Below are 27,165 nucleotides of genomic sequence, written 5' to 3' on the forward strand. Positions count from 1 at the left end.
CCTGGGCTTCTTGCTCAAAATCCCATTCTCTCTGCCTTGCTTCAGATGCCTGTCACCAAGGTTAGGTTTGGCCAGGCAGAGGAAGGGAGGGGAGTGGGGGCAGCAGTAGGATAGAGTTTGGCAATAGGCAAGGGCTTGAGTTTTCACCTGTATTTCCAGGGGGTTGGTGAGTTGAGTCTGTGTGAGGAGGCTGGGGCAGACCATAGAGGGCCTTGTGGACCAGCCTGGATGCTGGGCTTCATCCTGGGACAGCCATGGACTCCCTGAAAGTGTATAGAGGAAAAGGCTGATACTTCAAAATGGTGTAGTGGTGTTGCTGGAAAGTCATCATAGCCATGGTCAGTGCCTGGTATAGGCCCTGCACAGACTTTGGAGAGTAGTTGGCCTGGGATGGTAAGGGCCTGACCCAGGGTGGAACTTGTTGAGAATGAAAATCAGGGGCTGGATTGGAGCCAGATCCCAAGAGAAGAACTGATCAAATGCAGTGACTGAGGAAGACAGTGGTGACCATGCAGCCAGTGATGGCTTCAGAGACCAGGGAAATGTTGTTCCATGATCAGAAACCAAGGTGGTAGGGTTGGGAAAGTGCTTGCTGGCAGAGAATGGGACATGACTATAGTGCTGGAAAGGGTCCTTGCCTGAAGACACAGGTATGGGAACCATCCACAGAGGAGCCTTGGCACAGGTCATCAGAGTGTGGGGAGCTCCTGGAGGACAGCAGTCCAGGGGGAAAAGAGCTGGACTCTAAGGATGCTCTTGGGAGAGACTTGCAGTGGATAGGGAAGGAAGAAGGGCCTCTTGAGGAGGCAGAGGCCCTTGATGGAGGGCCATGGGAATAAAGGCTTGGGGTTGTGGGTGAAGAGGGTGGGGAGCCAGCTGACTGATGTTCACAGATGGGGAGAGAGTCCGAGGGAAGAACATTGACTTGACCACTGAAGAGTTGCTATTGACCTTTAGGAACTTAGTTCTCTTCTGTGACCCTTCCCCCATTCCTCTTACAGTTAGAGTTGGTACTCTCAGTTGGTGCTCCAGACCCTCTTGCCCCATTGCTTTGGTAGCCTTTTCTATGTTGGGTAACCTTCATGGAGGCCAGTACAGAGGAGATGGCTTAGTAAATATCCCTTAGCTTGAAAGGGGAGACAGAAGTGATGTTGTGAGGAAATCAAGCATAAGCTTCTGGTGAGTAAACAGAAGTGGTATTGATTTTGAAATGTGAGTGGGGAGAGTATTGGGTATTGATTGAAAGTGGCCAGGGGTGGGTGGTGTCAAGCAGAAGGGTTTTCCCCCACCCCAAGAGAAGAGAAATGTGGTAATGCAGAAAGACAGAAGGCACGAGTCCAGAGACCGCACTGGAGGGGTTGGTGAAGGGAGGCTAGGGGAAAGGGGTCAGACAAGTGGTTCCTTTAGACATGGCAGGGATACCAGAGAAATAGTGGCAGTAGATTTTTTTCTTGGATTCTTGCCTTCTGTTGCCTCTTCTTGTACTGGGTCCTTTGTCCTGCTTCCCATTGGGTGTCAGAGTGGGGAAACGTAAAGGAATGGCCAAGGGTCTTGAGGAAGATGAAGAAAGCGATATTATTCAAAATGAGGGACTTACACTATATATCAGACAAAAGAAGTCTGAGGTTGTACTTGGATGTGGCAAAAATTCATGGAGAGGCTTTTGGGAAGATGGCAGAAAGTAGGAGCACCAGGAATCTGTTTCCCTATCTGCGTAGCAATTATAGTGGCAGAGTATGTCTGTTATAATCATTTTGGTACACTGGAGTCTTGAAGGCTTGCAAGGGGAAGGCCTAGACAATAAATTGCGTTCATTTCAGTCAATTTTAGCTCTTGGCACAATAGCAGCTATACATTCCCCATCCCTCAGTCTCATGACAGGCACCTGTGCAGGTGTTCCTAGAGCAGCTTGTACAGAGCTCGCAGGAACCAGAGTGGGCAGAAATGCCCTGTTCTCCAAATATCAGAGATCTGTGCTCTGATCAGATTGCTCCTTCTGATCACAGAGGTGCAGACAAACAGGCAGCCATTATTCATACACATCCCTCCATCATTACAACCCCCCCCCCTCCAGCTGAAGTGATTTCTGAAGAATTTGAAGGACGAGTGCCTTTTTTTTTTTTTTGGTTCCCCCTTCATTTTTCTCTTTTTCCCCTTTCCAAAGTCAGACATTAAAGACTAAGACATTCAGAAACAACTGCAAACATATGGGGGGAAATTACAAAGTGAACATGCATGCCCAGGGGAAGACTCAGATAAGACGTGAGAAGACTTTATACTTCAGGCTGAGACAGCATAGAGACAGCCTGCAATAATAAAAAGAAAAAACAAAACAAAACCCCAAGAGCAACAACAAAAAACAGGAAGAATCTGATCTCCAGAGTTACCATATTATTTGACTCAAATGCCCAGTTTCCAACAAAAAATCACAAGGCATATAAAGAAGCAGGAAAGTATGGCGCAGTCAAAGGAAAAAGAATCAATAGAAAGTGTCCTCAAAAAAGACCTGATGGTAGATATACTAGACAAAGACTTTTAAAATAACTATCTTAAAAACATTCAACTAAAGGAAAATGTGGAGAAAATCAAGAAAGCAATGTATAAACAAAATGGAAATATCGGGGCGCCTGGGTGGCTCAGTCGTTAAGCGTCTGCCTTCGGCTCAGGTCATGATCCCAGGGTCCCGGGATCGAGCTCCGCATAGGGCTCCCTGCTCAGCAGGAAGCCTGCTTCTCCCTCTCCCACTCCCCCTGCTTGTGTTCCCTCTCTCACTATGTCTCTGTCAAATAAATAAATAAAATCTTTAAAAAGAAAAAAATGGAAATATCAATAAAGAGATAAACTAAAAAGAAACTGAAGAAATTCTGGAGCTGAAAAATATAATAACCAGAAAAAAATTATGAGAGGAATTTAAAAGCAGATTTGAGCAGACAGAAGAAAGAATGGACAAACTTGAAGATAGTAGAATGGAAATTATCAGGTCTGAGGAACAGGAAAAAAAATTGAAGAAAAGTGAACAGAGCCTAAGAGACCTTTGGAACACCATCAGGTGGACCAACATACACATTGTGGGAATCCTAGGAAAAGTGAAAGAAAGGGGCAAAGAGAATATTTGAAGAAATGATGGCTGAAAACTTCCGAAGTTTTATGAAAGACATTAATGTGAACATCCAAGAAGCTCAGTGAACTCCAAGTAAAATGAACTTAGACTCACACTGAGACATATGAAACTTTCAAAAGACAAAAACAAAGAAAATCTTGAAAGCAACAAGAAAGTGACTTGTCACACACAAGGGAGTCTCAATGAGATAATAAGCAGATTTCTCATCAGAAACTATGGAGGCCAGAAGGTAGTAGACCCATATATTCAAAGTGCTAAAACACACACACACACACACACACACAAAAACAAAACAAAAACCTGGCAATCAAGAATCCTATATCTAGCAAAACTGCCCTTGAAAACTGAGGGAGAAATGAAGGCATTCCTAGATAAACAAAAGCTGAGGAAGTTTGTTACCACTAGACCTGCCATGCAGGAATGCTCAAGAGTCCTGCACAGTGAAATAGAACGAAACTGGATAGTAACTCGAAGCTCTTGATGAAATAATGATTTCACATGGGCAGTTATAAAAGCTGTTAATTATGGTGACATTTTGTGATTCCATGTGTTTTTTCTACATGATTTAAGAGACTAATACATATAAAAGAATGAAGTAGTGATTTGTCTGAAAGCTAGTAGTATTGTAAATTTGGTCTGTAACTCTACATTTTGTTTTCAATGTAATTTAAGAGATTAATGTATTTAAAAGAATAATTAGTTTATGGTTTTGGGCACATAGTGCAAAAAGATGTAATTTTTTGGTATGAACAACAGAAAAGGATGGGGTCAGACCTGTATAGAAACAGATTTTTTGTAAGTTACTGAAGTTAAGCTGGTATAAATTCACATTAGAATATTGTAACTTTAGGATGCTAAATGTAATCTCCATGTTAGCCACAAGGAAAATAGCAGTAGAATATACACCAAAAAAACACAAAAAAGAGAGAAATTTAACTGTTTCACTACATAAAATCAACTGAACACCAAGAAAGACAATAATGCAAGAAATAAGAGACAAAAAAAACTATAAGGCATATAGAAAACAAATAGCATAATGACGGAAGTCCCTCCTTATTAGTAATTTATTTAAGTGCAAATGGATTAAGCTCACCAATTAAAGGACAAAGATTAGCAGAATAGACAAAAACACATGGTCCAACTATATGTGTTCTACCAGAGGCTCACTTTAGATCCAAAGACACAAATAGATTGAAAGTGAAAGGTTGGAAAAAGATATTCCATGCAAATAATAATCAGAAGAGAATGGGGGGGACTAATATTAGGCAAAATAGACTAAGTCAGAAAAGATTACAGGAGACAAAGGAGAACATTATATATTAATAAAATGTCCAATACAGCAAGAAGATGTAGCAATTATAAACATTTGTATGCCTAATGGAAGACCATCAAAATATATGAAGCAAAAACTGACAGAATTGAAAGTAGAAATAGTTCTAGAACAGTAGTTAGAGATTTCAGTATCACAGATTAACCAGACAGAAGATAAGGAAATAGAGGAACACAATAAACCAACTAGTCTAACAGGCATATACAGAACACTTGATCCAACAACTATAGCGTACATGTTTTTCCCACATGCACCTGGGACATTTTCCAGGATAGGCCATGTGTTAAGCCACAAATTAAGCATAATGACGGAAGTCTCAATTAAGTTTCAAATTAAGTCTCAATAGATTTAAAAAGATATCATACGAAATACCTTTTCTGACCACAATAGGATGAAGTTAAAAATCAATAACAGAAGTAAGATTGGAAAATTCACAAATTTGTGGAAATTAACAGACTTAAACAACCAATGGATCAAGGAAGAAATCATAAAGGAAATTAGAAATACTTAGAGATGAATAATAAACAAAACATAATATACCAAATTTATGGTATGCAGTAAAAGCAGTGCTAAGGGGAAAATTTATACTTATAAATTCTTACATTAAAAAATAAGAGTGATTTGAAATCAACAACCTAACTTTACAACTTAAGGGACTAGAAAAAGAAGAACAAACTAAACTTAAATATAGCACAAGGAAATTATTAATAAAGATTAGAGAAGAGAAAAATGAAACAGAGAAAGAAAAACAATAGAGGGCGCCTGGGTGGCTCAGTTGGTTAAGCGACTGCCTTCGGCTCAGGTCATGATCCTGGAGTCCCGCATCGGGCTCCCTGCTCGGAAGGGAGTCTGCTTCTTCCTCTGACCCTCCTCCCTCTCATGCTCTCTGTATCTCATTCTCTCTGTCTCAAATAAATAAATAAAATCTTAAAAAAAAAAAAAAAAAGAAAAACAATAGAGAAAATCAGGGAAACCACAAGTTGGTTTTGAAAAGATCAACAAAATAGACAAAATCTATTAGCTAGATGGACTAAGAAGAAAAGAGAGAAGACTCAAATTATTAAAATCAGAAATGAAAATGGGGACATTACTACTAATTCTGTAGAAATTAAAAGGATTATGAGAAAGTACTATGAACAGCTGTACAAATTGGGTAACCTAGATGAAATGGACAGATTCGTAGAAAAACAAAACCTATGAAGACTAAATCATAAACATATCAACAATCTGAATACACCTGTAACTATTTTTTTTTTTAAGACATGAGAGCAGTTATTTTTTTTAAAAGATTTTATTTATTTATTTGACAGAGAGAGAGAGCACAAGTAGGAGAGCAGCAGGAAGAGGGAGAAGCAGGCTCTCCACTGAGCAGGGAGCCCGATGCAGGGCTCGATCCCAGGACCCCAGGATCATGACCTGAACCAAAGGCTGCCGCTTAACCAATTGAGCCACCCAGGTGCCCCACACACCTGTAACTATTAAGGAGATTAAATCAGTACTCAGAAATCTCCTAACAAAGAAAAGCTCTGGACCTGATTGATTGGTGACTTCTAGCTAACATTCAGGGAAGACCTAACCAATTCTTTCTAAAATTTTCCTAACAAATGGAAGAAGAGAGAATACTTTCTGACTCATTCTTGAGGCCAACATTACTTTGATACCAAAGCCAGACAAAGATACTGTAAGAAAACTGAAGACCCAAATCCCTTACGAGCATTGATGTAAAAATCTTCAGCAGAATGTTAGCAAACTGAATTTAGCAGCATATTAAAATGATTACACACCACAACTAAGTAGGATTTATTCCTGGAATGTAAGGATAGTTCAACATACAAAAATCACATTTTAATGTAATACACCACATGATCATTTCAAATGATGCAGAAAAAGCATTTTACAAAATTCAACACCTTTTCATGATAAAAATACTCAACAGACTAGGAAGGGAAGGAAAGTACGTCAAAGTAATAAAAGCCATACATGAAAAACCCATAACAAACATCATATGCAATGGTGAAAGAGGTTTTTCCTTTAAGATCAGGAACAAGACAAGCATTACCACTTTTTGCCACTTCTATTCAAGATAGTACTGAAAGTTCTAGTCAGAATAATTAGGCAAGAAAAGGAAATAAAAGTGTCCAGTTGGAAAGGAAGAAGTAAAATGATCTCTTCACAGATGGTATGATCTTACATGTAGAAAACCACATATATTCCACAAAAGCCTATTAGACCTTATGAATGAATTCAGCAAAGTAGCAGGATACAAGGCCAACTGCAAAAATCAGTTGCATTTTTCTACTTTAACGATGAATAGTTTGAAAAGTAAATTATGAAAAGAATTTCATTTGTACTAACATCAAAAAGAATAAAATACTTAGGAATTAACTTAACCAAGGAGGTAAAAGCTTTGTATAATGAAGGCTATAAAACATTGCTGAAAGAAATTTAAAAAGTCATAAATAAATAGAAATACATCTCCTGTTCATGGATTAGAAGACTTAATACTGTTAACATGTCAGTACTACCCCAAGCAATTTATAGATTCAACATAATCCCTATCAAAATCCCAATCATGTTTTTTGCAAAAATAGAAAAACCCATACTGAAATTCATATGGAGTCTGAATGTTCCCCAACCAGCCGAAACATTCTTGAAAAAGAATGGGGAGTTCCTACTTCATGATTTCAAATCTTACTACAAAGCGACAGTAATCAAAGCAGTATGGGTACTAGCATAGAGACAGACATATACACCAATGGAATAGGATAGAGAGCCCAGAAATAAACCCTTGCATATATGGTCAGATGAGTTTTGACCAGGGGGTCAAGACCATTCAATGGGGGAAGGACAGTCTTTCAACAAATGATGCTGGGAAAACTGGATGGATATCCACCTGCAAAATGATGAGTGGACCCTTATCTAACATCATCTACAAACATTAGCTCAAAGGGGGTCAGAGAACTATGTAAGACCTAAAACTCTCAGAAGAAAATTTTTAAGATTTGTGCATCAAAAGACAGAGTATCAACAGAGTAAAAAGGCAACCTACAGAATGGGAGAAAGTATTTGTAAATCTGTATATCTGATAATAAGAATATATAGGCAACTTCTAAAACTGAAGAACAAAAAACAAATGACCTGATTCAAAAATGGGAAAGATTTGAATAGACATTTTTCCAGAGAAGATGTGTGAATAGCCAATAAGTACATGAAAAAATGCCGGCATCACCAGTCATTAGGGAAATGCAAATAAAAATTGCAGTGAGATACCACCTCATATCCATTTGGATGGCTGTTGTCAAAAAACAAGAAAATAAGTGTTGGCGAAATGTGGATAATTGGAGCTTTTATGCAGTGTTAGTGGAAATGTAAAGTGGTACAGCTGACATGGATAGTGGTATGGGGGTTCCTCAAAAAATTAAGAATAGTTATGTTAACTAAGTGGAATATAAATAAAAACTTTAAAAATTTAAAAATAGAATTACCACCAGCGCCCGGCTAGCTCAGTCGGTAGAGCATGAGACTCTTAAAAATAGAATTACCATGCAGCAATTCTACTTCTGGGTATATATCCAAAAGAATTGAAAGCAGAGTCCCAAGAGATATTTGTACGCCCATGTTCATAATAATATTATTCATGATGGCAAAAAGGTGGAAGCAATCCAGGTGTTCATTGATGGATGAATGAATAAGCCAAGTGTGGTACATACATTCCCCATGGAATATTATTTAGCCTTAAAAATGAAGGAGATTTTGATACATGCTACAACATAGATGAACCTTAAGGACATTTTGCTATGTGAAGTAAGGCAGTTATAAGAAGGCAAATACTGTATTATTCGATTTATGTGAGATATTCAGAATCCTAGAACCAGAGTAGTATTGCCAGGAGCTAAGGGGTGGGGGAATGGGGAGTTGCTGTTTAATGGGTATGGAGTTTTTATAAGAAGAACTCTGGGGGGCACCTGGGTGGCTCAGTTGGTTAAGAATCCCACTCTTGATTTCAGCTCAGGTCATGCATGATCTTGGAGTCATGAGATCGAGCCCCGCATCAGGCTTTGCACTCAGTGGGGAGCCTGCTTGAGATTCTCTCTCTCCCTCTGCCCCCTGATGCACTCTCTCTCTCTAATAAATAAATAAATCTTTTTAAAAAAAGAGCTCTGGAGTTGGGTGGTTGTGATGGCTGCACAACATTATGAATGTATTTTATACCACTGAACTATACACTTACATATGGTTAATATGGTAATTTTTTGTTATGTGTATTTTACTACTATAAAAAATTGGAAAAAATGCATGGAGTTATCTGAGAAAGTGAATTCTTTTTCAGTTATTTTAAATCTCTTCTCTTAAGTTCAGGAAAATGTCTCAGCCTGGTCCTACTATGTCTTCAGCATTTCCCTAACGTTTTAACAAGGCTCAGAACCTTCAGCAGGGAATAGTATCTAGCTAGGATTTAATAGCCTTCTTTTGCTTTCTTTCTTTCTATTTTTGTAGCTACAATAGTAGATTTCTTGTCCTCTGAAGGGAACTGTAGTTGATTAATCAAAAGTTGCTTAAAGCAGAGAATTATAAAAAATGACACATTCAGACCTTAAATAATATTTTAACTTACAACACATACATGCATCCTTAGTTAATAATATCAATAATGTAAGTTGCTCCGGGGGAACATACAAGGTTCTCAGTGTCGTGCCTCCCCTTCCTCATTAACACTACACTGTTGGCAGTTGATCCAGGCTCATCTGGGGCATCTTGGCTATGTGAGCAGTTTTGCATTCTAAATTCAGGCTTATCTCCTCTTCTTCTTGCTGTTTTGTTTGGGCATGTGTGATTTCTGCATCACCTGTAATTTCAATTTTACACAAATTAGCACTCCTGATTCATATGTTATCATTAATTCTTTTGGTCTGAATTCAGTAAAGCAAGCTATATTCTGGATGTTCTTCTTGGTCAGAATCTATGCTTTTAAAAGCTCTAGGGTTTGTTGCTTTGCCAGTATTAAAAAGTTGTAATTTGCACGTCCCAGCTGCAGGACCTTAGGCAGCTGCAGTCGTCATTTTGGCTTTTTTTTTCTCTCCAGGTGCGGCATGCTTAGTGCCTGTGTGTGTGTGTGTGTGTGTGTGAGAGAGAGAGAGAGAGCGAGAGAGAGAGATTGCTTCTCTTGATAGCATCTTATAAGTTAGAATAGTTCTACCAGTGTGTTAAAGGTGTTCTCCAGTTAAATTTCCTGGAGAAAGCCTCAGCAAATGGCTTTGGTTCTGTTGTGTCTGAGCATCAGATGGCTTGCCTCAGCCAAGGTACTTGCCACAGGAGCTCATGACCTTATTACATCTGTCACTTGCTGGAAAATATTCTGCCCGGCCCATCTTTTCTTCCAGTTTGAGCCCACTGACTGGTGCTCTGAGTTCTTTTACATATAAACCATCCCAAATGCACTGTCTACAATTTTGGTCTCCTTAATGGGAAGCACAATTTGCTCAGCAGTGTGAGTGGAGAACTTTTCTGTGTTTGCACAACCTCCCCTGAAGTCTTTATTATTATTATTTTTTAAGATTTATTTATTTATTTGGAGAGAGAAAGAAAAAGCAGGGAGAGGGGGAGAGGGAGAAAATTTCAAACAGACTCCCTGCTGAGCGTGGAGCCCGACACGGGGCTCCATCTCACGACCCTGAGATCATGACCTGAGCAGAAACCAAGAGTTGGAGGCTTAACCAACTGAGCCACCCAGGCCCCCACCCCCTGAAGTCTTTTATGATTTTCTTATTCACACCTAATTTATCACTAGATTTTAAAGAGGTTTATCTGTATTGCATCTTTCTAGATAATTCAACTTAGTTCTCATAGAAATAGCTATTATCACACTGTTTTATGATACTAAATTGAATTAAAGTAACACAACTGGCATTACCAAGTTTATGCCATAACGATTGTGCCTCCTGTTCAGCTTAAAAGTCACTTGGTGGGGCGCCTGGGTGGCTCAGTTGGTTAAGCGACTGCCTTCGGCTCAGGTCATGATCCTGGAGTCCCGGGATCGAGTCCCGCATCGGGCTCCGCATCGGGCTCCCTGCTCAGCAGGGAGTCTGCTTCTCCCTCTGACCCTCCCCCGTCTCATGCTCTCTCTCTCTATCTCATTCTCTCTCTCAAATAAATAAATAAAATCTTTAAAAAAAAAAAAAAGTCACTTGGTGAAAGCAAACGTATGGGGTATACTAGACTCTCAAGTGTGGCTGCGAGCCTCAAGCCGTCTCCTGGGCATGGGCATTTAGTGTACACCAGGCTTTAGGCACAGGTTTTACGGAACAGAGGGAGTGGAGACCATTGGCCAATGGCTGTCCTTGTGGCTGGTGGTGGGAGGGCCTCTCCTATATCTTTTCTTTGTGGCAAATGACACTGGTCTTCCATTTAGATAATAATATAGAATCATGTTTTTCAGTAAGTGTTTTTAAGTAAGAATGTAAATTGTTTAGCCAAACTGTGGAAAGAGCCAAGATGTCCATCGGCAGATGAACGGATAAAGAAGATGTGGTATATATACACAATGGAATATTATGCAGCCATCAAAAGGAATGAAATCTTGCCATTTGCAACGACGTGGATGGAACTGGAGGGTATTATGTTGAGCGAAATAAGTCAAACAGAGAAAGACATGTATCATATGACCTCACTGATATGAGGAATTCTTAATCGCAGGAAACAAACTGAGGGTTGCTGGAGTGGGGGGTGGGGTGGGAGGGATGGGGTGACTGGGTGATAGACACTGGGGAGGGTATGTACTCTGGTAAGCGCTGTGAATTGTGCAAGACTTTTAAATCTCAGATCTGTACCTCTGAAACAAATAATGCAATATATGTTAAGGAAAAAAAAAAAAGAAGAAGAAGGTAGCAGGAGGGGAAGAATGAAGCGGGGGAAATCAGAGGGGTAGACGAACCATGAGAGACAATGGACTCTGAAAAACAAACTGAGGGTTCTAGAGGGGAGTGGGGTGGGAGGATGGGTTAGCCTGGTAATGGGTATTGAGGAGGGCACATTCTGCATGGAGCACTGGGTGTTATGCACAAACAATGAATCATGGAACACTTCATCTAAAACTAATGATGTAATGTATGGGGATTAACATAAGAATAAAAAAAAAGAGGGCGCCTGGGTGGCTCAGTTGGTTAAGCGACTGCCTTCGGCTCAGGTCATGATCCTGGAGTCCCTGGATCGAGTCCTGCATCAGGCTCCCTGCTCGGCGGGGAGTCTGCTTCTCCCTCTGACCCTCCTCCCTCTCATGCTCTCTGTCTCTCATTCTCTCTCTCTCAAATAAATAAATAAAATCTTTAAAAAAAAAAAAAAGAATGTAAATTGTTTTAAAGGAAAAACCTTGAGAAATAATAGCTTACTTAGGTGGTAGGCCGATTTGACAAACCTTGGGAAGAGGGTATAGGACCAGTGACCTGTGTGAAGGTAACACTGAAATAGAGGCAGGAGGGGTTGGAGCAGAGCAACCCAGCCCTGTCTCGGTGGGTGGGGGCACTGGGCTCCATCTTCTATTCTTATGTTTCAAAGGAGCAGTGGTGACATCCGACACAGTAGTCATTCCTGGGGAAGGGAGCCTTTTGGCTTTTGTAGAGGTCATTGTTGGGATGTCCAGCATAGGTGGGAAGGACAGAGCTCTGGAACACAGCTCCTATATTCTGCCATTTACTTCACATATGACCCTTTAGCAGCCATTTAACCTCTCTGTGCCTCAGTTTCTCCATCTCTAAAATGCCAATTTTATCCCTCACATCATTACCATGAGGATTAAATGGGGTCATGGAAGCATTTAACCAAGTGCCATTCACATAGTATTCAACTAATGTTATGGGAATGTTAACAACTGTTCTTGCTACCTCCAAGGGTTGTTTTAAGGATCCAGTAAATTTATGTCTTTATTTGAAAGTGATAGCAAACTATGAGATATTGAATATTGTCATTATAGCTATCATCATCTTTCTTTCATTGGTTTGAGAACTAAAATTACTAAAGGGCAAGGATTTTGTTAATCTGTTTATAGGACTTAAATATGTTACATTGCCTGATCTTTGAAGATCAGCCACTTTCCAAATTCTCATGGATTTGAGAAGAGGCACACAGCCATGCCTCTAACTCTCTTGATATTCTCAGGTAGATGGTAAACCCAGAGTTGGCTTTTAATCATAGCCCTCCCACTCATTAGTTGTGTGACCTGGAGCAAATGACAGACCCTAGCCAACTTAGGACCCCTTGTGTAAAACCGGAGAAGGAGTAATTAACAGCCACCTTGTGGGGTTGATGAGATGAGGAGTGCAAAGCCTACAGCACCTGGTACCATTGTATTCGACCCTGTCCCTTTCCCTCGCTCCTGCTGTGTTGGACATTGGACTGCATACAGAGACGCACTTCAGAGCAATTTTTAAAGTCTGAGGAAGGTGAGAGTGCACCTACTGGAGGAAGCAAAGACCAGAACTGGAAGTGGTGTGGAAATGTTCCCTAAAAGTACACTTAGTAAATAAATAGATGGAAGATGTTCAACATTGTATGGTTATTAAGGAAATACAAATTAAAATGAGGTGTGCATAAAAAATAAGGAGATTTTGATGTATGTTTAGTGAAATAGACATCACAGATAATTATTGTGGTAGTGAAAAAAGTAGAAAACCTTTCAATGTATGTTTTTTTCTTTTTAATTGAGATACAATTCACATACCATAAAATTCACCCTTTTAATGTGTACAGAATTATGCAAGCATCACCACTATCTGATTTCAGAAACCCTGTACCCATTTAGCAGCTGTTTCTTGTTCTCTCAGCCCTGGGAACACCAATCTGTTTTCTGTCTCTATGGATTTGTCTATTCTGGATATTTCATATAAATCACACAATATGTGATCTCTTGTGTCTGGCTTTTTTCACTTAGCATTGATGGACATTTGGGCTGTTTCTAGCTTTTGGCTTTTGTGACTAGTACTGTTATGAACATATACATGTACATGTATTTGTTTGAGTACCTATTTTCCATTTTGGGGGGTTTATACTTAGGAAATTTCTGGGCCATATGGTAATTCTACATTCTCCTTCATTTTTGAAGCATGTTTTTTTTGCCAGAAACACAAGTCTTGGTTGACTTTTTTTTTTTTTTTTTTTAACTTTCAGCACTTTGAATGTCATCCCATTACCTTCTAGCTGCCATCGTTTCTTTTTTTCTTTTCTTTTTTTTAACTTGTTCATTTATTCATTTATTTAATGAATATTTATCAAGTGTCTGTTATGTGATAGGTTTTTCTGCTTTTGTTTTTGTTTTGTTTTTTGTTTTTAGGTATTTGGGATTGGCTGTCATGGTTTCTGAAGAGATCAGCTGTTACTCTTATTGAGGATGCCTTGTGCTGAATGAGCCTCTTCTCTCTTGCTGCTTTCTCCTTGTCTTTGGCCATTGACAGTTTGATTATGATGTGTGTAGGTCACATCTCTGAGTTTTTCCTACTTGGAATTTGCTAAGCTTTTTAGATGTCCTTCAAAAACTTTGGAAGTTTTTGAAGTTTATTCAGATCTTGCTGCCCCATCTCGCCTTTGTTTCTGGACTTCTCAATATGCACTTGTTGATATACTTGATAATGTCTCACATCTTTGAGGCTGTGTTCATTTCTCTTCTCTCTTTTTTCTTTGTTTTCCTCAGGTTTCATAATCCCAGTTGATCTATTTTCAAGTTTGTTGATTCTTCTGCCTGCTCAAATCTGCTATTAAGCTCCTCTAGCAGATTTTTCATTTTAGTTATTGTATTTTTCAAATCCAAAATTTCTATTTGTTTCTTTTTTTTATAATTTCTAACTCTTTTTTGTTATTTCCTCTTTGGTGACACATTATCTTCGTTCTTTCCTTTAGCTCTTTAGAATGGTTTCTTTTGTTTCTTGAACAAATTTAAAATAGCTGATTTAAGATTTTTGTCTAGTAGGGATTTCTCAGGAACAATTTTTATTAACTCCTTTTTTTCTTGTGTCTGGACCATACTTTTGTTCCTATGCTGTACTGTGATTCTTTGTTGAAAACTGCACCTACAGAATAATATAATGTGGCAATTCTGGACATCAGATTCTCTTCTTCACCCACACTTTCATAGTTTGTTTTTAATTTGGTTAGTGACTTTTGTGAAGTAATTCTTTTTTTTTTTTTTTAAGATTTTATTTATTTGACAGACAGAGACACAGCGAGAGAGGGAACACAAGCAGGGGGAGTGGGAGAGGGAGAAGCAGGCTTCCCGCTGACCAGGGATCCCGATGCGGGGCTCGATCCCAGGACCCTGGGATCATGACCTGAGCCGAAGGCAGATGCTTAACGACTGAGCCACCCAGGCGCCCCATTGTGAAGTAATTCTGAAAGTCATGTGTGACCACTGAAGTCTCTGCTCAGTTAGCTTAGTGGCCAGCTACTGATTAGAGCTTTCGTTAAATGCCTAGAATCAATAAGTCTCCCAATCTTTGCCAAGGATCTCTATGTGCATATTGGGGCATGCTTTCAGTGCTCAGGCAGGTAATTGACAACTCTGCCTTGGCCTTCACTTCCTGTTTGCATAGAATATCAAGGTCAGCCAGAGGTAAGAACTTAGGGCCTTCTCATGTCTTTCCTGACCATGCACAGTGCTTTTGCCTGCAGATAGCCTTCTAGAGTCCCAGGAAACCTCCAAACCTCCCATGGAAAGTTTTCCAAAGCTCCCATGGAAGCTCCTAGCTTTTCCTTCTAAGCTGTTTGGTCAGCCAATGTACCCAAACTGTTATCCTCCCTCAGGCAGCTGTGATAGTAAACAACTGCCTCTGATTGTTTTCAGCAAATGCCCTTGAGGAAAAATAAAGATAGCTTTGCAAGTGGAGTCTTCCAGGAAGGAAGGAAAGGAAAAATAATGACAATTCTCTAGGAAAGGGGCTTTGATGGAACTCAGACCCATTCTGCCCCCTCAGTGGCTGTCAGGCTGCTGGCTTCCATTCTGATAGCAGATGCTGGTTATTAAAGCTACTGCAGAGGGCTCCTGGGTGGCTCAGTTGGTTAAAGCGACTGCCTTCGGCTCAGGTCATGATCCTGGAGTCCCTGGATCGAGTCCCACATCGGGCTCCCTACTCGGCAGGGAGTGTGCTTCTCCCTCTGACCCTCCCCCCTCTCATGTGCTCTCTCTCATTCTCTCTCTCTCAAATAAATAAATAAAAAACCTTTAATAAATAAATAAATAAATAAATAAATAAATAAATAAATAAATAAATAAATCTTAAAAAAAAAAAAGGCTACTGCAGAATTAGGGAGGAGTGGATGGGAATAAGGCAAGTTAAAATGCCACAAAGCTTTTATTCTTACCAAGATTCAGCCATTTTTCTTGAATAAACATTCCACAGATTGCTGCAAACCTTTGGTTAATTTCTAGAGTTCTGAAAAAGTTGCTTCTGATGATTTTTTGCCCGTGTTCTTATTGGTTTTATGGAGAAAAGGCTTTCTGATTGTCCTATTTCCACCATTTTGCTGATTTTTCAATGTATGTTGAGTCTTAGACTTATACCCCATGAATTAATCCCAAAGCAAGGGGAAAAAAAAGCCAATCATGTCCACCAACATGTTTACCAGTATTATTTATAATAGTGAAAAATTCAGAATGTTCTAAATGAGTAACATTAGTGGGGGAAAGCATGTAAATTCTGCGTCACACTATTATGCAGCTGTATAAATGAAAGAGGAGGCTTGGGCAGTAGGATTATAACATGGAAGCTATGACCCTTGGTTCTAGAGTCAGATGGGCTGGGTTAGAGTTTGGCTCTGAGATTTATAGTAAATGACTTGTAGCAAATTAATTCACCTCTCTAGGCCTCAATTTCTCATCTATAAAATGGTGATAGTTCCATAGTGGTGCTGAGAGCTTTCACAGAAGGTGTCCAGGTGATATGCTTGGCTCAGCCATTGCTAACACTTAGAGGATGAATATACAACCCATAATCCTGCCATTGGAGTGCCCTTTCTTCTAACCTTGGTTTTTCCATGCATTGCCAAGGGATCTTTTTTTATTTTGGTTATAGCATACATAAAATTTCACATCCTCCTAGTTTATTTGCCATTATATCACTGTTGTTGCTATCATTCAACAGAAAATTCTTTATGATACATGATAGGATTATGGGTTGTGTATTGTGAAAGATAAATGTATACTCATAGTAAGAATCTCTTCTGGGGCACTTTTGTGGCTCAGTTGGCTAAGCAACCGACTCTTGGGTTTGGCTCAGGTCATGATCTCAGGGTCCTGGGATTGAGCCTTGCATCTGGCTCCATGATCAGCGGGGAGTCTGCTTGAGGATTCTCTCTCCCTCTGCCCCTCTTCCTGCTTGTGCTCTCTCAAAAAATAAGTAAATATTAAAAAAGAAGAAGAAGAAGAGGAAGAATGTCTTCTTAAAGAAGGATGCCCTCTTCAGGAGGGTCCAGGCAGGAATACCCTCCATTAGACACTGGGATGGTGGAAGTATGTTTCCAGGTGCATCTTCAGGGACTTTTTTTTTTTTTTTTTTAAGATTTTATTTATTTATTTGACACAGAGAGAGAGCACAAGCAGGGGGAGCAGCAGGCAAGGGAGAGGGAAAAGCAGGCTCCCCGCTGAGCAGGGGGCCCAATGTTGGGCTCAATTGCAGACCCTGGGATCATGACCTGAGCTGAAGACAGACGCTTAAAGACTGAAGGCGCCCCTTCAGGGATTTTTTGATAAACCAGTATTTCGTGAGTCTGTGCAGGAGGCTGGGATGTATTTACTGGTCTTCTTCAAGGGGGTCTTTTATTCAGAGTCCTGCGAGCTAGGGCTCACTGTTGCCTCCTCAGAGTGGGTTGTGAAAGTAGAGGTTAAAACCTAGGAGCACCCTTTTAAATTTTATCATTCAACCTAAGGGTTTCCCTGTGGGGCCTCCGTTTCCTCATCGGCTGCTCCTCCATGCTGATGATCTCTGTAACTTGGCGGGGCTTGTTTTTCCATTTCAGGTTCCGAGGTGCACCGATTATACCCGTGGCAGCCAAGCCTGGGGGGCCAGAGGCCCCTGAAACAGAAGCTCCACAGGGCATCTCAGAGCTCATTGAGGTACTGTCCACTTGAATCCAGGCTGGCCTCTGGCCCCAGCCCCACTCAGGCCCCCTGTATCCTACTCAGGCCCCTTGTATCCTGCTCAGTATGAGAGGGAGAGAAGGGGGAGGCACCCCAGCAAAAGAGTCTGAGCTGTTCCTTTAACTACCACCACCCCTCCCCCAGGCACATGCATACCTTAGTGTACCCTCCCTCACTTCCCTCCAAGATTTAAACCAAAACAGAAGCAGAGGCCTCAGTCTCTAGCCCAAGGTCCTACAGAGCTGTCCACACCCTTGTAAGTCATTCTTTTTCCTTTCTCTTGTCAAACATCCCCACTCAGACGGAGCAGCTCCTGCCTCCTGGGGCTCCAGGCCATGTCTTCCATTCCAGGCCTTCAGACCGTGCCATTCCCCCGGTGTGTCCCACTGGCTGATGGAGACGGGCCCAGCAGCAGGGCAGTGCTGCTCAGGGCCTCGTGGTCTCCACTAAATAATGGCGCTTCTGAGGCACAGGCTTTTCCTCCAGGCTCAGTGGTAGTAAAAGCAGGGAGGCAGCCCAGCCACCACAGGGTGCCCAGGGCAGCCAGAGGGCAGGGCGGGGGTGGTGGGGTGGTGGTGATGCTGCTGTGAGGATGGCAGTGACCACAGTGTCCCTCAGTCGGAAGGGTGGAGTGGCAACTCTGGGGCTGGACGCTGGGCCCACCACCTGCTCTCTGTGTGGCCTTAGGCACGTGACCTGATCTCTCTTGCCTCTGTTCCCTCAGTTGTAAAGTTGGGGAAAGAACACTAGCTATGGAGTCGGCGTGCAGGTTAGCTGAGGTTAATAGTGTCCTGTGCTCAGAACAGTGCTGTATCAGAGTTTACTATGGCAGCGACGGCACTTATCACATACCAGGAGCTGTGCTGTTCTTTACATGCCTCTCACAGTGATCATGGGCTTTCACAGTGGCGCTGGGAGGCTCACATTATTTATCCCCGCCTTAACCAGGGAAGAGTCTGAGGTTCAGAGAAGTTAAGTAACTTGCCTAAGGTCTCACAGCAAGTATGTGGTGGAGCTGGCATCCAGTCCCAGATCAGTTGGGGTGTCTTTGGGATCCCCCTGCACCTGGACCCACAGAGCCAAGAACAGATGCGATCGTGTGCACTGCCACCATGTCTATGATTACATGGTGCTGCTGCAACTGACTTAGCAAAGCAAACCTTTTCTGGCTGAGGCTTTTGTTACTTTTTCATCTGCTTCAGAGAACAGTGGTCTGGGAGCCTTGGACAGATTTTTTTATTAAAGCAAAATTCGCAAATGCTGCTATGAAGATGTTTGTGTATTCCTTTAAGAAGCCTCTGCATAAATCCCAGGCCAAGCCTGTTTTGAATCTTTAGTCTTTTTTCCAGAAGAATTGTTATCACAAGGCTGAGAGTTTGGAACATTCACTACCAAATACTTTTTGACAGCCTCTTTGCTAACGAAATCCGAAAGCAGCCAAATAGAAGGAATAATGCAGTCTTTACTTTCCTTTGTTTATTGGGAATTAGCTCTGACATCCGCAAGCACGTAGACAGCATGAGGAAAATGGGCCGATGCAGCTGAAGCGCGCGGAAAGTGTTGGCGGAGCAGAAGCAGCAGCCCTGCAGACTGAGGGGGCAACACTGGCCCTTGGCAGACATTAGGTGGTCCCCCGGCTCTGCCTGGGCTTGGAGCCGCCGCCTCACCCCCTCCCGCCCCTCCATACACGGCGGCAGCCCTGCTCACCCAGGGCCTTTGGGCCCCTGTGCTTCTCAGGCCCCATGCCAGCTGCTGGAGATACTTGGAAGGACTCAGGCCCTAGGAGAGAGACAAACAAGCAAATGCTCACAACAGCGTGTTAACGGGGGATGGGGGCGGGGAGCGCAGCCGTGCAGAGGGGGCCGAGAAGCCTTCCCAGGGGCGGCGTCTCCCCGGAGAAGGGGAGGTGAAGCTGGCTGGTAAGCTTGCGGGGCCTGCCAGTGGCTGGTGCCTGCTGTGAGAGGGCACATGGAGGGGGATGAGGCCTCTCCGGTAGCTAGGGGCTAGACGATGACACATCTTAAATCCTGTGGGCTCAGAAGGCTGGGAAGGCCGGTGAGGTCCAATCGATGTGCCCTAGGCTGTCGCGCAGCAGGCCCCGGTGCCGGCCTTTTGGGAGGCCGTTGGTTACCCCAGCGAGAGGAGAGAGGAGGCTTCTCCAGGTGCCCTTTTCCTTCGAACCCAGAGGAGCCGAGGGCACGGCGGCAGTCTGGGCTGCCGTCAGGGAGCCGTCCGCTTCCGAGCGGGGCCAGCTTGCCCAGGGACTGGCCGCCCCTTCTGCCCTGCTCCGGCCTGCCCAGTTCAGCTCCCCTCCCCGGCAGCGTGTGGCACCAGCGTGTGGCATCTCTTTTCTAGCTCCTGACATCCCAGATTTCCATCCCGATGAGAGACCCCTCGGGACCACTCCTCATGTCTGTGGACCACTGTTTCTCCATCAAAGGCCAAGGCACTGTGATGACAGGGACCATCCTCTCAGGCTCCATCAGCCTCGGCGACAGTGTGGAGATTCCCGCCCTCAAGGTCAGTCTTACCTTTTCCTTCGTTTTTGTTTGTCTCTCTAGTGGCGAGGGAGAGGGACGACCCCTTTGCCTCTCTAGCAGCTGAGCCTGCTGGGCCAGCTCCCCAGGGCTGGCCCTCTGGCTCTGCTCCACTCCCTCTTCTCTTCTACCCTGACTGGATTCTAGAATCACCACTCTCCCTAGTTCTCATAACAATACCCATGTATTGGAGGCCTATGATGTGCCGTGATGAGCCTCCCGAGTAGGTGTTCTTTGTAGATGAAGAAATGGAAGCCCTAGAAGGTGTAGTGGGCTCAGGATCACATGGTCAACAAGTGAGGGTGCAGGGTGTACACCCTCCCTTTCTACAAGCCCCATACCTCAGGCTGGCAAGTACACGTGGACTTCTTTCTGGGTACTTTTTGCCTCTCCACAAGAATTTCAAATTAAACACAATTACAATCTTGTGTCTCTCAGAGTCATACAATCTGGAGGATATCCAGATGAGTTTTATACTGGTAGTGACCACTAGTAGGTACCATGTTATCCCTTGGAAGACTAGTGGGCAGCTGCGTGTCTCCCTATTGCCCCCACCTCTGGTAACCACTGGCCTGGCTCTGATCTGAAAGCTCTTTTAGTGACCTTGATAGTTCCCCTCTTCAGTGGGCTTTTCTTGTGGTTTTAGTTTACTGGAGAAGAAACAGAGGCTCCTTGACCACCCTTCTCTTCAGGGGTAATAAAGGGTGGGCAACAAGGGCTAGTTAGAACCAGGCAGATCCTAAGAAGAAATCTGGGGTCCAGGGTAGCTGTCTAGTTCTCAAAGGAACCTGGAGTGCAGGGACATGGAAGCTTGCACTTGGCCCCGTGTACTAAGATGCAGTCACAGCCCTAAGTCAGTGAACTCAGTTTGCCTACGAACTGGGAGTTCTCCCTGGAGGGCTGTGTTGAGACAGATTCTAAGACTGTCTGGCTCACTAGACATATTAGGGTTCTCCTCAAAAACAGAACTAAAAAGACATGTGTATATATGTATACAGAGAGAAAGGGGTGTATTTTAAGGAATTGGCTCACATGATTATGAGGCCCAGCAGGTCCAAAATCCACAGGATAGGCCAGCAAGATGGAGATCCAGGGAAGAGTTGCAGTTCAGGTCTGAAGGCTGTTGGCTGGCAGAATTTCTTCTTCTTCCAAGGAGGTCAGTCTTCCTGTTTAGGCCTTTAACTGATTGGACGGGGTCCACCCACATTATGGAGGGTAATCTCCTTTACTCAGAGTCTGCTCCTCTTAATGTTAATCTCATCCAGAAAATACCCTCACAGAAATATCCAGAATAATGCTCGACCAAACCTGTCAGTACAGTGGCTCAGCCTAGTTGACACATAAAATACACTATCACACTGTGGGGGAGAACCACGATAACAGTGGCTGCCCTGAACAAGGGGAGGGCAAGGGCACCTATATCTTGTGTTGGCCCTTCCAACTTGTGTTGGTCTAGGATAGCCTGGGAGGATGTAGGAAAGGGGCATTTCAGGGATGAGAGGAATGACCAGGGCTTCCCCAGGTAAAGGAGATCTCAGGTTTCAATCACCCCGCTCCACTCATTTTATGGTGCTGTGGTTGTTGCTTCCTTCTGCAGGGCTGGCGTTATTAGGGAAGAGTCTCCTGACCAGGGAGGACCAATCACAAGAAAAGCTTCCCCTATAGCCTGAGACTGGCCAGGTTGCAGGGCTCCCTGGGGTGGCAGCAGGAGTTGAAGGATGAAGCCCTGCCCTTCCGAGTCCCAGGGCCTCCCCTGACATTGGACCCGAATCCTAGGGTCAGAATCCCCTCCTCTACTGGCTGTTGTAGATTCTCCTCTGAAGACCATTAGTCCTGGATAAACACCACTTAAATCAAATCCATGTTGCGCCAGGGACTAAAAGTGTAAATCTTAAAAAAATAAAGCACAAAATTATGAAAATAAACCAAACTTATATATAACAAAGTCAAGATTATTATAGTGCTGCGTGTTAATTCTCAGCTGGAACAGAGAATGAATCAAATGGTAAATTTCTTTGCCTTCTGGGTGCTCCCTGAAGCAGATCCCAGGGGGCCACCCTCATCCAGTATCCCTTCTGGCTTGGGAGAAGATAAGTTTGCAGCCTGGGAGAACAGCTGGAGCAGGAAGGTGGTGTCAGAAGAGGTTGCTGTGGGACATAGACTTTGAAGTGCAGTACCTGAGGGAGGAAAAGGTGTTTGATGATAACATCAGTGGCCACCATGCTTGACCAAAGTATAGGATGGGGGAGGGCCGAGGCAGAAAGAGTCAGCCACATTAAGCAGACAGGGATGTTTGAGTGGGGACATGTTCTGAGGTCTTTGGCCACTCTTTTCTTTTTTTTTAAAGATTTTATTTATTTATTTGACAGAGAGCGAGAGAGGGAACACAGGCAGGGGGAGTGGGAGAGGGAGAAGCAGGCTTCCTGCCGAGCAGGGAGCCCGATGCGGGGCTTGATCCCAGAACTCTGGGATCATGACCTGAGCCGAAGGCAGACGCTTAACCAACTGAGCCACCCAGGCACCCCTTTGGCCACTCATTTCATCCTTATAAAGATGGAACTTTCCCATCAGGGTCCCATTACTGATCTGTAGTACTTGGGCACATGGAAGGTGCTTGGCAAATATAAAATTTAATTCTCCTCTTGCTTTTGTTCACCCATTTCCCCCAGCCTACCTTTTAACTCTCTAGTGCTGTGTTATTCTCTAATTTACTAGGCAGGGAAAGCATAACTGTAAGTAGTGAACTTAAATATGTGACTGAGGAATTTTCCAGTCAAAGTGTAGAAAGTGCTTTCTCCATTGCTGCTTATAGTAAAATGTGAGATGAAAGGAGTGAATTGAAGGTGGAACTAAGGTACCTGCACTTGATTTGGGAGATTCTCGGCCTTTCCAGATTCCCAGTGATGCTAAAAGTAGAAAATTCATTTTGAGAAAGGACACTCTGGAGAAAGGCCAACCGTGATGCTGGATAGCCTTTGCTGTGGAGGTTAGGGATGTGACTCATAGATCCAGTCAAACATCTCAGCAGAAACCAGGACTAGAGATGGGCTTCTCCAGGAAGGATCTGTGGAGAACCCTCAGATCCCCTTGACATACATGAGAGACCCACAAGGTTTTTGAGAATGTTGTATCAGCAGAAACACTGCTAACCTGGGCTGAAAGGGACAAACCCAACGAAATGTTTAAAAAAAAAAAGCAGTTGGACTTCTGGTATTCTAATTGTAGGAAATGGACTGATAGAATTACTCAGCTAACTCATGTTACCTTTCAAGCAAGAGGGAGAATAACTCCAGGGGCAGAGCCATGGACACAAAGACAGAGGCCAGGGAGGCGAGCCCAGAGGCAGGGGCCAGTGAAGCCTGTGGGCCCAGAAGGTGGAGGACCGAGCCACAGAGGGTCATTTTCAGGCCAGGAAAGCTAATGGAAGTTGCTCTGTTGGATTTCAGATTTCAGATTTGCTTGAGTCTAGTGACTTCTGTGTTCCCTTCATTTTTTCTCTTTGCCTATATTTTAGGGTTTTTTTTAAAGATTTTATTTATTTATTTGAGAGAGAGAGCATAAGTGGGAGGGAGAGGCAGAAGGAGAGGGAGAAGCAGGCTCCCAGCTGAGCAGGGAGCCCCACGTGGGGCTTGATCCCAGAACCCTGGGATCATGACCTGAGCCAAAGGCAGACGCTTAACCGACTGAGCCACCCAGGCACGCCCCCCCCCCCCCCGCCCCCGCTGTGTCTATATTTTAAAGCAGAAAACTTGTTTTTGAGTTTCACACATCCACAGGTGGAGAGGCATTTGGCCCCAGGATGGGTCATATCTGTGCCTGATTAGGTGGGTTAAATGATATTTTTGATCTGATGATACTTAGATGAGATTTTGCACTTAGAGTATGCTATAATGGGGTGAGAAATTGGAGATGTTGGGATGGGGTAAAAGTATTTTGCACATGGGATGGATGTGAATGAAGTTTTGGGGACTTGAGGGTGGACGGTAGTGGGTAGAATTGTGACCCACAAAAGCTGTGTCCACCTAGAAGCTCAGAAATGACCTTTGGAATAAGAGTCTTTGTGGATGTAATTAAGGTAAGGATCTCAAAATGAAGTCATCCCGATTAGGGTGGGCTCTTTATTCAGTGATGTGTGTCCAGTGACACAGATTCACAGAGGGAGGGCATATGTGGCCCCAACCCGAGGAATGTCAGTGGCTGCCTGGAGCCACCAGATGCTAGGAGAGAGGTAGGGAAGGAGTTCGTTCTCAGAGACTCCAGAGGGGACCAACCCTGCTGACACATTGGTTTTAGACTTCTGGCCAGCGTGACTTCGAGAGAATACATTTCTGTTGTTTAACGCTACCAAGTTTGGTCATTGGTTAGGGCAGCCCTAAGAAATGAATGTGGATTTTGGATGGAAAGGACTGAAGTCAGAACACGCCTCAAGTCCTTTGCAGTTGTGGGCAGGCCTCTTCACTCCTCTGAGCTTTGACTTTGTCTTGAGGGACAGCCGGGGTGCTGTGAGGGTGACATAAGCTGCTCGCACATCGGCAGTACAGGTTAATGGTAGAGTAGGACTGCTGCGTACTGGTGGCCAGCTCTGTTCCTGCCTTCCTTTGCCGTAACTCGCCCCCAGTAGGCAAGAAAACCTAGGCCCAGGCCTGCTAAGCAACCAGATAGCAGAGCCAGCATTTGAAGTCACTCCTCTGGCTCCAAAGACCAGGCTGTGTCTACTATATCCCCTGCCCCCGGAGCCCCCAAAGAGGTGCCAGGCCCAGTGGCCTTTCCTCTCTGGGGCAGGACCCTCCCACCTCCAGAGCAGCTTTGTAGGTGAGCTGGGCGCTCCACTGAGGCCTCTCGTGGGCCACGGAGCCTATAAAAACACATTTCAGAAGCTCCTGAGGTCCAGAGCTCCTGACCTCCTCTTGCCCCCACTTTCCACTAACCATAATTGGTGACCGGTGCCTATCGGGCACTGGGGACATTGCAGGGTGGCGGCTTTAAACTAGATGGCCCTCCTCCCAAACCTGGTGACATCCCTGTCAGATTTCACTAATCAACTTGGACACATCTGACCGCTTGAACTCCCTCAGAGGCAGGGCACAGCCATTCCAAATAAACAGTCACATTCCCCTCCTGGCCAGGGCTGGCCCGCCGGAGCCAGTCAGACCCTGGCCCCTGTCTCTGCTGCCTGTGTCCGTTCCCAGCTGGGGCCCATTAGCCGATAGAGGAAATGTTGGGGGAATGGGACTGGAGGAGAAAAACCAAATCCCATTTAGATCGCAGAATGGCGTAAACACCAGACATCCTGAGATTCGCCAGCCTCCTTCTCAGGCTTTTGGTTCTCCCGGTCCTCAGCTCGCGAAATCCCTCCAGTCACATCTAATCTGGGGATTTCAGGCTAGTGATGTTTGCAATAGCAATTGGCTATCGGGGTTGTCACGTCAGAAACTGTCAGAGCCACAGACCATGGAGAAAGAGAGAGAGAGGTCTGCGAGTTGAGAGGCAAGTTCTCGGCTTCTCTGTATCTCACGGGTTCATCCCAAACTGAAGTCTCACCTTGGTCCAGGGCCTCCGGAAGAGGGGCACTGTGGTGTGCTGACCACTAGGAATGGCGGACAGAAGGTTCCCAGCACTATGGAGGCACATGGGTTTTAGCTGATAACTCTTGTCTACTATGTCGTTGCCATTCAGTATTCCTTTCCTTTCCTGTGGAATTTCTCTTGTGGGGTATAGAAGTAGTAAATGGCCTGGCACCTCCCAGGTTATAAGGAAACTGTTCTTTTCCGGGCTGCTAAATGCGTTATTGAAATGGAAATATGCTTCACAGCTCACACCGTCCACTGTGAATGCATGTTCGTTTTCTGATGATGGTGACAAACATCTAAATAAATGCCTATTTAGTTGGTAAACCTGTTCGAGGACAGTTCAAAATTTGATAGCATATTCCTCCAAATTAGCTCCATATTCAGATTTATTTTTTTCTTTGTAAAAACCCCCAGAAAGGAAAAAAAAAAGTCTTAAATACCCCTGGGCATTGTTATTCTTACCTTTGCCTCCACCCTTGCGCGCTGATCACAAGGTGAGAGAAAGCTGTGACATCTAAAAGATGCATTTTCTCACCCTAACAAGCCCACAGCCGCACTGCTGCCTGCCCTGCCCTTCCCCCACTCGTAGCAACCTTCCTCCCCTTATCCTTGTTTTTCACCTGGAAGCCTTGGTGGGCGGTGCCCCTACCCTGGAGCACATGACCTCTTTCCTCTCGAATCCCTGTGTGCCCTCTGGCTAGTTAGCTGCTCCCTCACAGGGGTGCTCTGGGTCGACAGTTAGGCACTGCCTGGCACTGTGTGTGTCTCTGTGTCTGTCTCTGCCTGTGTCTCCCACCAAGCTCGTCTCCTGGAGAGCAGAGGCTGGGTCTTCTCCATCTCTGTGCCCTTTGCACCAGTCCTAGGGTGAGGCCCAGAGGAGGCCCCAGAAACTGTCTGATGAACAAAGCAGTAGGGAAAACCCAATAAAGCAAATAGGCTCTTTGTTTTGCAGTAGGATTTTGATTCCGGGTAGATAATGAACGGCCAGAGGGCTGGGTTTGGAGTGCCTGCTCCCCCAGTTCATGGGTCCAGATGGAGAAGCCTGGAGCTGGACCGCTGGCAGCTTGCCGCCCTGGCTGTCTTCTCTTTGAGGCTCGAATCTTGATGCTTGCCCAGTGAGTAGCGCCAGAGATAGTCCTGTGTCCCAGTGCCGGCACATTTTCAGGGAATGGTTATATGTCAGGGGCCCAGGGCTACAGACCTGGATTCCTGAGCCACCTGTGCAGACCCGCTCTGAAGACTGAGCTGCTTCTGCTTCTGTGTATCTTATCAAAAATGTAAAGCCTGGTCTTCATCCTTAATCATATCCTGTTTCAGAAGATCTATGAGGAAGGAAGGCCTTCTCTGAATTTGCTGTTTTTGTGGTGGTTGGCTTTGGGGTGGAAACTCCTGGGAGTCCATTCTCTGTACCTGGGTGTCACATGTGCCGGGGGCATGGAGCTGACGAAGCAGAGGGGGATAGGGAAGGACAAAGGGGAGTGAAGGAAATG

General features: G+C 44.1%; 1 protein-coding gene across 3 annotated transcripts in view; it reads left to right on the plus strand.

Annotated features, from left to right (window-relative positions):
- EEFSEC (eukaryotic elongation factor, selenocysteine-tRNA specific) overlaps nucleotides 1-27,165 on the plus strand; it is a 245,902-nt gene that overhangs the window by 94,099 nt on the left and 124,638 nt on the right. For all 3 annotated transcript variants that reach the window (XM_064591223.1, XM_045904217.3, XM_045904218.3), the window contains exons 3-4: nucleotides 17,448-17,544; nucleotides 19,924-20,088. In XM_064591223.1, coding sequence (XP_064447293.1) covers nucleotides 17,448-17,544; nucleotides 19,924-20,088 — 262 coding nt within the window. The remainder of the gene's footprint in view (nucleotides 1-17,447; nucleotides 17,545-19,923; nucleotides 20,089-27,165) is intronic.

The sequence above is a fragment of the Mirounga angustirostris genome, unplaced genomic scaffold (genome assembly GCF_029215605.1).
Source record: "Mirounga angustirostris isolate CCGP_5_RB_7025 unplaced genomic scaffold, mMirAng1.0.hap1 SCAF_1, whole genome shotgun sequence".
Classification (NCBI taxonomy): Eukaryota; Metazoa; Chordata; class Mammalia; order Carnivora; family Phocidae; genus Mirounga; species Mirounga angustirostris.